This window comes from Saimiri boliviensis, chromosome 7 (assembly GCF_048565385.1).
Source record: "Saimiri boliviensis isolate mSaiBol1 chromosome 7, mSaiBol1.pri, whole genome shotgun sequence".
Lineage (NCBI taxonomy): Eukaryota > Metazoa > Chordata > Mammalia > Primates > Cebidae > Saimiri > Saimiri boliviensis.
Window position 1 is genome coordinate 118,578,887 of NC_133455.1, and position 11,406 is coordinate 118,590,292.

At 50.5% G+C, this 11,406-nt stretch overlaps 1 protein-coding gene across 1 annotated transcript; it reads right to left on the reverse strand.

The window, feature by feature from the left end:
* Nucleotides 1-463: 463 nt before the first annotated feature.
* Nucleotides 464-2,148, reverse strand: LOC141585232 (uncharacterized). Its single transcript, XM_074403484.1, is given in 9 exon segments — nt 464-804; nt 1,079-1,142; nt 1,448-1,593; nt 1,596-1,700; nt 1,703-1,763; nt 1,765-1,834; nt 1,982-2,029; nt 2,031-2,067; nt 2,070-2,148. Coding segments are annotated over 9 exon segments (951 nt in total).
* Nucleotides 2,149-11,406: the final 9,258 nt, after the last annotated feature.

The window sequence follows — 11,406 nt, forward strand, 5'->3', positions numbered from 1 at the left end:
TGAAGCTCTACTTCCGTGAGCTGCCCGAGCCCCTCTTCACTGGCAAGTTCTACCCAACTTCGATGAGGGCATCGGTGAGCGCTGGAGGCCTTGGCGTCATAGGAGGCGTCTCCTCCACGTGCACTGCTGCCATTGGGGGCTGTGGAAAGTGAGATGTGGGAATCCAAGCTGTTCGCCTTCTGCCATGGTCAGTGTTTTATCCAAGCTCCGAAAGCAGGGGCCAGAACCAAGGCTGTCACGTAAGTCCTCGTCTGTCCCCAGAGGACTCTTGTCCTATTCCTCAAGGAGACCAAGAGAGTGAAATGCTCAGCACTGCGGTGCTGTGGGGTCCTAAAGTCTGCTGCCTCCCTTCCAGCAGACCAGGGCTGAATGAGGGTCCCCAGATGCTCTAGCCACGGGTCCTGGCCCAGTCAAGCACAGGATCAAACCCGGCCTGAACCTGAGTCAACCCGGAGGCTGATGTCTAAGCAGGGCACTGGCGTGTGTGGCCCTGTACCCTCTGCATGACCCTTAGGGCAGGTCTGCCTCCCGGGCCCACGCACAGAGGACCTGGTCTCTCAGCGTGAGGTGCCCCTGCAGAGTCTAGGGTGAAGAGAGAGTCTCTGCTTAGTTTGTGGGGCTGGGGCCACCCACCTCCCACCTCCTTGTGTCTCTCACTCCCCTTTTTCATTTTATGCTGAGCCTCCACTACTCTGGGCTGCCCTGGGGAGGGGGTGGCAGCTGCAGTTTCCCACGGGCAGCTCTGCCCATGAGCCACTGCTCTCACGCCACCTCCTGCTGCTGTTCCCCAGGTGCTGCTGATCCCTGTGAGGCAGAGAAAAGGCGTTCAGGTGGCTCATACCCCACAGGGGCGCCCTTCACAGGGTCCTCACTGGGGGCCAGTGCTGTGGGAGTGAGGATGATGATGAGCCTGGGCTACTCATGACGCGAGCTCCGTGTCACCACCTCGGGAGAGGTCTCCAGTTTGTTGTGACCATGAGGAGTAGCCCACTGCCTTCTGCAGTAATTTGAGTCCCCACTGCAAAGGAGAACTCCATGCTTACCCTGCCCTTGTCCCGGCTGGAGGCCAACTGCTCACCTTCCTTTTCCTTCAGGACCACCTGAAAAGGTAGCCCAGCTCTCTCATGGCTGCCCAGGGAGGGCTACAAAAACCCAGGCCACAGGGTGCCCCCCTGCTCACATCAGACCCCCAGCACCGAGGAACTTTTACCCCAGCCCATCTACATTCCTTCACTGCCTCTGGGGACCAGCGCCACTGCCACCCCCGCCCCAGCCTCTCCTCTTTGCCCCGTTCCCCCACTCTGCACTGTGGCTTCACAAAGACCTCAGAGCTTTGGCCATGGCCAGCAGTGCACTTGAACCCCCCAACTCCTTCACTCCCCAACCGTGCAAGAGACCTCCCCACCAGCCTGGAGCTAAGCCCTCGTCCTGGGCCGCTGAGACCCACAAGCACCAGGCTGGAATCAGCTTGCAGCACAGCCAGGGTCGAGGTCGCTCCCTCCCTGAGGACTCCGGCACGGCCCAGCCCCTCTGCCTCTTTCCTGGTGGTGGCATGGAATCAGCACCCTCTGCTTCGGTCCTCGACAAGGTGGTAAGAAAAAGGCAGTCAATAAAAGTCCCTGCACAACTCACCATGGTCTTTTGTCTCACACTGCTCCAGCCTCAGAGAAGGCGAGCAAGATTTCTGCCAATCCCAGCTGCCCATCACCATGACCGACAGCTGGTCCTTGGAGGTCATGAGCTGCGTGTGGGAAGACAGGCTCCATCCAGCCCATGCCACTCCGACCTGACAGAGGTGGACTCTGCCTGCCACACCCCGAGTCCCACACCCCTTCTCCTGCCACACCCCCGGTCCTGCCTAACCCTGGTCCTGCCACACCCCTGGTCCTGCCACACACATGGTCCTGCCACACACCTGGTCCTGCCACACCCTCGGTCCTGCCACACCCCCAGTCCTGCCACACCCCCGGTCCTGCTCTGCCCAGCTTCCTATTGCATTGTCTGTGGTGATGCCTGAGATTCAGAGAGACACTTGCCTGGGTCTGCATGGATGACAGTGTTGGGGAGGCCCAGGCCACCTCTTGGTCCTGCTGGTGCACCTTACTGGGGGCTTAAAACCACCCCAAGTGTTTGGGTGTGGAGGCTCATGCTTGTAACCCCAGCACCTTCAGAGACCATGGCAGGATAACTGAACCCAGGTGTCTGAGACCAGTCTGGACAATGCAGCAAACTCTGTCTCTAGAGAAGAGAAAAAGAAGAATTAGTCAGGCATTGTGGCACACACCTGTAGTCCTACGTACTGGGGAGGCTGACACGGGAGGATGGCTTGAGCCTAGCAGTTAGAGGCTGCAGTGATCCATGGTGGAGCCACTGTACTCCAGCCTGGGTGACAGAGCAAGGCCCTGTGCACCCCTAAAATAACCCCTCCAAGTCATGCCTTGTCCGCATCCCCACCCCCAACTCCCCGTGTCACTGTGAAGGCTTCATGGCAGCAGCAAAGGCCCCAGCACCTGAGCTGGACTTGGGGTCTAAAGATCACCAGCTGTGAGCACCCTCTGAGCCTCTCTCCTCTTTCCCACTCTTTCCGGCAGGTCCAGGTGCTGCTGTACTTCCTGCAGCTGGAGGCCATCCCTGCCCCAGACAGTGAGAGACAGAGCATCCTGTTCTCAGCCGAAGTCTTAAGGCCCCCATCCATCTCCAGAAGGCAGATCGACGTCCCTGAAACCTCTGGATAATCAGACCATCTGTAGAGTGGGAACCAAACCTTCCTGAGGTGTCCTTGGGCCAGCCCCAAGCATCAGGCCATCTGCCAAGGGACCGTGAGACAAAGCAGAAGGACAGGTGGCCTGGGGACATCCTGGCCAGGTCTGGGAGCCCCAGACTGGCCCTAAACTGTGGTTTTCCACGCAGCCACCTGAGGGCACCCCAAGCCAGTGTATCTCAGAGTCTGGGCCAGGCCCTGGGGAACAGACTGAAGTGAGTCGTTTTAGGAACTTATATTTCTCCTGGATCACTTCTCTAGATGTGCCCTCTCTGGGGGGAACGGGAACATGACGGGATCCCCTCACTGTTGTGTCTTAAATAAATGCTGCTGCTTCATTCTCTGGGGTCACAGCCCTGTCCCTGTGTGGGAGGGGCCTCTTTCATTCCCTGACTCAGAAACCACACTCCATTTAGAAAAGAATTGAGAGGCTAAGTCAGCACTGGGTAACGTTCTGACTCCATTCACGGCTTTCTTTTTTCTTCTTTGCAGAAGGACTTTTGTGCAGAAATGGATCTTTTCTTGCTGTGTTTGTCCTTATTGAAAGGCAGCTCCAGGAGGCCTGTGAAATGTTGAGGGCTGGACCCCAGGGGAGGGAGTCCCTGGCTGTGCACTTTAGGGTTCCTCCTCCAGGGAGAGCAACCTCATCCCTGATCCTGACCGCCCCTCCAGCGCACGCTCTCCTGTTTGGCTTCCACAGGCCGGGACTTCTCTGGCTTCCCTCTGCCCACACTCTCCCTGCCCAAAGTGTTCCCAGCACAGGTGGCTTCATTTTTCTCTCAACTCAGGGGACTTGCTCAACTTTTGTAAAAGTCCCCACTTAGTGGTAGAAGCTTGCTGATGGCATGTTGAAAACTTTGATTCAAGTAACCTTTTAATACTTGAATATTTTAAGTTTTATACATAGTTCCTGATGTTTTTCCTAACAGATTCAGATACCTGATAAGATCCTGGAATGGCAGCATTTTGTCTTCTTCTAAGCTCCTGGCTCCGCTCTTCTCAGGAGTGGGTTCTGAAGTCTCTGGACTACAGGATATTCAGAAGGTCAGGAAGGAGACAGGCCTAGGGACAAGGGGCAGGGGGATGGCCTCCCTCCTTGAGCTGGCAGAGGCACAGGACCACCGGCCGCCCCCTCTGCCAGCACCTGTGTGGGAGCCCAGGCATCCTTTGTAACCCTGCCTGACCACCAAGCTGAAAGAAAACAGAAGCATGGAGGCCGCCACTTATTTTCAACAAATGAACCCATAGGCAATTGCCTCACTTTTTCAGAAAAAGGGGGTTGGGACAAGGAGAGGGGAGAAGGGAGACGAAACCCAGAGCCGAGTTTCCAGAAAATTCTGCAGAAGAAGAGGATGCAGCTGTCCAGAGGAGGGAAGCAGGATCACACTCAGGAAAGTGTGTGGGGTCCTGGACGACACCAGCACCCAGTGCAGCTCTGTCCGGCGAACTCTCCCAAGGTGGGGAAGGTGAGTGTTCCCTGGGTGTCCATGGGCAGATCCTGCTGAGCACGCAGCATGTTGGGGAGTCTGACACTGGAGCCATGCGCCTCACACTCCTCTCTGCTTGTGGACCTGGTGAGGCAGGGAGCAGAAAACAAAGTCACGTGAAGGTTTTCTGTCTGTATCTGTGTGTAGTGTTGATTTGGTTGTGCTTTCTTCTTGCTGGGACAGCACAGACACTGTTTGCAAGAAGTGTTGCCCTCGTGGGTGGGAGGACAGAACAGGAGCCTCTGCTCTCTGTACCTTTCTGGGCCCGCTGGGCTCCCCTCTCCTGGCTTCCATCTCTGTCTGTCTCTGCAACCCTCCAGCCCTGCAAGGGAACACGTGTTGCTTAGAAAAGCCAAATCCAGCCTTTGTCTCGGTCTCCTCTGGTCTCATGATGTGCATCTGCCACCTTGAGACTGGAAAGCAATCTGTCGATGTCTGTGTCGATTTCCATTCCTGCCCCACTTCCGTCCCCATGCAACTTATATTTATGGACGATGGAATGAGCACACTTTCCATGTTCTAAAAGGGCTCCTTTCCTGCTAGGCCTCAGGGGTGATGGTTGCTTTGATCTGAGGCTGCGTCTCTTACCTGCCTCCTGCCTCAAAAGCCTGTGCAGCGGCAAAGCCGGTGCAGGGCTGGGAAACGAAGGGTTCTCCGGGGCGGGGACTCGGCTCTTCCCCTGCAATGCAGGCAAAGGCCTGGTCACCAGTGTGACCTCCCACAAGGCATGGCTGCTAGACTTTCCGAGCACAAGTGATGCTTTTCTGCATCGGGCTCTGGGTTTGAAGCAGCCTGACTTTCTCTCTCGGTAAGTGGCTGGTGTCTTAGCAGCTGCAATGCAGCTCATCCACCTACACACCACCGTGAGGGACAGAACTGCCGACACTTTCATTAAAGTTCTCTGAGACACTTGCGTGCATGTTGATTTTATCATCAGAGTCACTGGGTAGAAGCCCTGAGCCGGTGGGGTTGAAAGCAGCAGGTGCAGGGATGGGCTGGGTGCCCAGGAGACCTCAGTGCTCAATCAGGCAAAGATGGCCACACACAGGCCACAGAGAAGGCAGGCCTGGCAAGGGGGGAGGGTGTGGATGAGCACAGACAGGCACCAGCTGGACAGCGTTAGGACGTTGGAGCAGCAGCAGTAACTCCACTGAGTCGGGCAGTCTGGTTGGGGCGGGGAACACTGTTGCTTTCCTGGAGAGAGGATCGCCTCTTAGGAGAGGCTGTTCTGCCCCTGCAGGTGAGTCCCGGACAGATCCTGCCAGGATGACGTGGCTGGTGCTCCACTGCTGTGCTGGGCCCTGGGACAGGGAGGACTCCCGCCACACACAGCCCAGGACCGGGTTCTTACCTGCAGCCTCCACTCTGGCACGAGCCCCTCAGTCTTGGGAGGTTTCTGCTTGGTCTGGGGTTTGGTGTGGCTGCTGAGTCTAGCCTTTCCTTGTGGCTGTGTCCAGCCAAGGCCAGGCCACTGTCATGGCCCAGGGAGCAGGCCCATTCACTTCTGCCCCAAATCTGAGATCATTCCACCTCGAAGAGACGTCTTCATTTAATCCCTTTATTTGATAGCTGGGGAGACCAAGACGCACAGAGCACCCCCAGCTCCCTTGCGGTCTCAGAGCTGATCCATGAGCAGAGGCTGAGATCCAGGGATCTTGTCCCTCTGCCCCCCAGCAAGCTCGCTTCCTTTCTGCTGGATGAGATGGGGTCGGACCTTGACTGGAAGCCCTGCCTGGACATGACTGTTCTCGTGCAGGCGCTCGGGACGAGTTGTCCTGGCATCGTGTATTTTATTATTATCATTATTATTCTGAGACAGAGTCTCGTTCCTTCACCCAGGCTGGAGTGCAGTGGCATGATCTTGGCTCAGTGCAACTTCTGCCTCCCGGGTTAAAGTGATTCTCCTGTCTCAGCCTTTCAAGTAACTGGGACCACAGGCTCACACCACCATTCCTGGCTGATTTTTGTATTCTTAGTAGAGGCGAGCTTTCCCCATTTTGGCCAGGGTGGTGTGGGCCACTGCACTCTAGCCAGAATGACTGCTCGAGACTCCAGCTCCAATAAATAAGAAATAAATAAACGGAAGCCCGTAATTCTATCACTTCCGGAGGCTCCAGTAGGTAGTTCACCTGAGGTCAGGAGTTCGAGATCAACCTGGCCAATATGGGGAAACCCCATCTCTACCAAAAATATAAATACTAGCTGGGTGTTGTGGCATGTGCCTGCAGTCTCAGCTGCTCGGGAAGCTGAGACAGGAGAATTACTTGAACCCAGGAGGCAGATGTTGCAGTAAGCCAAGATCACGCCACTGCACTTCAGCCTGGATGACAGAGCCAGACTCCGTCTCAAAATAAATAAATAAAATTAAAAATTAAAAAAAAAAATGTAGTAAGATTGCAGAGTCATGCAGGGAAGCGTGCTGGTCCTGTCCATGTAGTGAAGGCAGCCTTCATACACAAATCTCACAAGAACTTTTATACCCACCCCTGAAAGAAAGCCCTCACTGCCTTCCAAAGACGCAGTACATGGACAAATGCATAGGCTGTCCCAAACAACACCGGAAAGATCGACAGAAAACAGGAAGTGACATGCTCAGCCCTTGAGGCCAAAATGCGCTTTCTCAGAGCAGCTGCCAGAAGACAGCGAGCAGGATCAGGTTGGAGGTCACCTGTGGGTGAAGGGGAGAATGGTCAGATCTGGGGCAGGGGTGTAGGAGCCTGGGCATCCTCACTGGAACAGAAGAGAGCTGCTCTGTGATGTTCAGCTGACAGGCAGAGCCTTGCAAATCCAAGTTCTCATGGTACAGAGAGACCTGCCAGAGCATGGACAAAGACAGGCACCCACAGAAATGGTTTGCTGGAGGACAGGGCCCAGTTACATCTCTCAAATGGGACCAGATTGGTAGGAAGATCAGCTGCTTTGGGCAACTGAGGTCTCTTCTGGATGAGCTCCCAAACTAGATGGTGCCCGGGGCCCGGGACCAGGCAGCTGGACTGGACATCTCACGGTCCTGTATTCCAGGAAACGGCATCTCAGCACTTGTCTGGCCAGTTCTCCAAAAGACCCATCCACATGTCATCCTTCCATTTCCCCCCTGTTCACAGACTGGGCAGGGCCTGACCAGAAACTCTCCCTTAGGGTTTGCAGTCACTGCCAAAATCGGAGCCCAGCAGTGAGGAGCTGATGTTAACATGTGACTCTGGGCCAGGCGCTGCCTCATTCTGTAAACTCAGTGCTTTTGGGAGGCTGAGCTGGGAGGATCACTTGACATCAGCAGTTCAAGACCAACCTGAGGAACATAGATCTCCACAAAAAAATAAAAATAAAAATTACCCAGCTCTGATGACATGCATCTGGAGTCCCAGCTACTCGGGAGGCTGAGGTGGTTGGAGCTCAGGAGTTCAAAGCTGCAGCTCTGATGTTGCCACTGCACTCCAACATGAAAGACAGAGTGAGGCCATTTCCTGAAAAAGGAACAAACACGCTAGACATAAAAGAAACATACCTGAAAACGGCCGGGCGCATGGCTCACACCTGTAATCCCAGAGCTTTGGGAGGCTGAGGTGAGTGGATCACCTGACGTCAGGAATTCAAGAGCAGCCTGGGCAACATGGTGAAACCCCATCTCTACTAAAAGTACAAAAATTAGTTGGGCATGGTGGCGGGCACCTGTAATCCCGCTACTCAGGACTCTGAGGCAGGAGAATTGCTTGAACCTGGGAGACGGAGGTTGCAGTGAGCTGAGATCCCACCATTACACTGCAACATGGGTGAAAAGAGTAAGACTTCATCTAAAAAAGAAAAAAAAAAACAACAAACATACCTGAAAATAATGAAAGCTGTTTATGACAAAGCCAGAGCTAACCTACTACATAATGAGGAAAAGTTGAAAGCATTTCCACTGTAAACAGGAACAACACAAGGATTCCCATTCTCACCACTGCTATTCAACATCACACAATCAAGCAAGAGGGAAAAATAAAAGGTATCCACGTTGGAAAAGAGTACATCAAATTATCCTTTTCTGATGAAGATATGATTTTGGATTTAGAAACATGTAAAGCTTCCACCAGAAAACCCCTAGAGTTGATCAATAAATAAATACAGTTATTGTAGGATACAGAATCAATGTACCAAAATCAGCAGCCTTTCTATACACCAATAATGGTGTAGTTGGGAAGGAAATTAAGAAGGCAATCCCATTTGCAGTAGCGACAAAATAAAAAAGATATGCCACAGAATAAATTTGACCAAGGAGGTGGAAGATTTCTACAAGAAAAACTACAAAACACTGATGAAAAACTTTAATAAGACAGAAAGAAATGGACAATCATCCCATGCTCATGGATAGAAGAAACTCATAGCATTAAAATGACCGTACTGCCCAAAGCAGTCTAGAGATTCAATACAACCCCTGCCAAAACGCCAGTGTCATCACTCACAGAATTGGAAAATCGCACAATGCATATGGAACCAAAAACGAGCTCAAAGAACCAAAGCCTTTCTCAGCAAACAGAAAAAAATTGGAGGCATCCCATTTCGCTACGAATTAGAACGAGAAAATTTTTGACAAGTGTGTGGTAACTAAAACAGCATGGTACTAGCAGGAAAATAGACACATAGATCAATGGGACACATGACAGAGTCCAGAAAGACAGCCACATATTCGCAGCCAATTGATCTTCGACACAGCTGACAGAAACACACACTGGGGAAAGGACACCCTTTTCAGTGAATGGTACTGGGAGGGCTGGATAGCCACATGCAGAAGAATGAAACTGGACCCTTTTCTCTCACCATATACAAACATCACCTCCAGATAGATCCGAGACTTGGACGTAAGATACGAAACTAGAAAAGTATTAGAAGGAAACCTAGAGAAAACTCTTCTGGACCTTGCTCTAGGCAAGGAATTTATGACAAAGGCCTCAAAAGTCTGACATAAAGAATGAGCTGGAGGATGGCCCAGCCGACCTCGATTGGGCAGTGTGGCACAGAATCAAGAGGGAAGGTGAGAGATGGGGGTAGGGAGACTTCACCTATGATAGTAGGAGATAAGCCAGAGACCTGGGATTGAACTGAATGTGGGCTGGTAAACTTGGTGGTGGTTATGGTGAGATCCTTCTGTTCTGATTTTTCTGACTTTTTAGTGAATTATCTGAGGCTATCGGTGGGCACACGGGCAGTTTTCTAATATTGAACCCTCCTTGCTTGAGAAGCAGATATGCCAATCTCTGCAAGATGTTTGGTATGTATGTTATCTCATCAGTCTTCATCCTCTAAGGTAATTGCTATGATTATTCTCATTACAGATGAGGAAATTTAAGCTCTGAGAGACCAACTACCTTTTTAAGAGCCCAAAGCTAGCAAGAAAAAGAATTATGTCTTAACTAAAACCTGAGAGTGTCCAAATTCTCTGCTCTTTAAAACCATGCCACCTCCTTGATGAAATCCACTCAGTTTTCATTGAAGAATGGTGAGGAACATTGGGAGGGAGAGAAGGGATCACTGTTGAAATCGGGTAAATGGGGTAGAGCAGGTTCTGGAGATAAGAAGCATACAACCATATTCATTCCCTTGAAAAGCAAACACAGTTTCTTCTAAATTATGAGGATGTCTTTCAGCTTCTGGGACTTTTTTGCATTTGCTGTGTTTCTTATCTTTTAGATTACTGTAATATCACTAGATAATCTAAAAACAATGTTAAAATTGCAATTTGTGCAATGGAAGTCAGGGATGGGCCAGGTGTGGTGGCTCATGCCCGTAAGTCCAACACTTTGGGAGGCTGAGGCAAGCAGATCACTTGAAGGCAGAGGTTCGAGCCTAGTCTGGCCAACAGAATGAAATCCCATTTCAACTAAAAATACAAAAAGAAATAGCCAGCTGTGATGGTGGGCACTTGTAATCCCAGTTACTCTGACGGCTGAGGCAGGAGAATAGCTTGAACCCAGGAAATGCAAGTTGCAATGAGCCGAGACTGCTCCACTACACTCCAACCTGGGTGATAGAGTGAGACTCTATCTTGGTTGGTGGGGGGAATAGAAATCGAAAGTAGAGAAACAGGACAACATTTTTCATGGAAGCTGGCTAAATTAGGATTAAGGAGGAGGAAAACTAAACTAATTACAATTAAGGAGAAGGGGTCCTAGATGTTTTTATAATGTGTTCTTGGTCCTCACATTCCACGTTCACTAACACTGAGAAAGAGACCACAATCAGAAATTGCAAGCTGATTATTTTATTGGTATATTAAAGGTAAAGTTATGATGACGTGGTTCCAATGTCATGGCATTTGATGCAATTGAATTATTTGAATAACGGATATCTTCTGATTCTCTTCCTGAAAGAAACAAACAAGGAAATTCACAGAGCAGACTTGGGACGGCAGGAAATGTCTAATTCCTCACGGAGTTATTCAGTAGAGTACATGAGCCCACCTTCTCTCCCCATATCGCTTCTGCCTCCTCTGTTTCCTTCCTAATTTTCTCTGTGTTCACCCTTTTGATGCCCTGGCACACAATGTGCTCCAAAGTGTTGCTTAGAAGATGAAGAGAGAAGATCATTCTTAGGTTGTTATGACTCCTTGCTGTTGAATTTGTTCAGGGATATATTTATACAGATGGTAACCGGAACATATTCTATAATAGTGGGAAGCTGAAACCACCCTGAGTGTCTAGTGGTAGATTAATTAAAGAAATCACGGCACAGCCACATGATGAAGTAGTGTAAAATTATAAAAACTAACAGAAAACCACTGAAGAAATGTACTTAATGTGGAAATTATCAAATAAATATATTTTTAAACGACAAACATACATACCGGCATATAAATTATGGCAATAATTCGAAGGGAAAAATAATGAAAATATCTATATCCACATAACTATTTCAAAAAGGAGATGACAGAAAGAGTGGTGGATTTCTGAAAGAGTGCAGGCAGGTAAGATGAGATATGTCTTTAAATTTAACTTCACACTTTTCCATTCCATTACATATTTTTTGTTAACTTAATCACGTACTTATTGAAAAGTAAGTATTTATAAAATGAGATACCATGTAGCTGCCAAAAATTCAGGGACCATTTTTCAGGAGTAATGGACTAGAGAAGCTGGTGTGAGGCAGAACTGAGCAAACGATGCTTAGATAAAAAACTTCAAA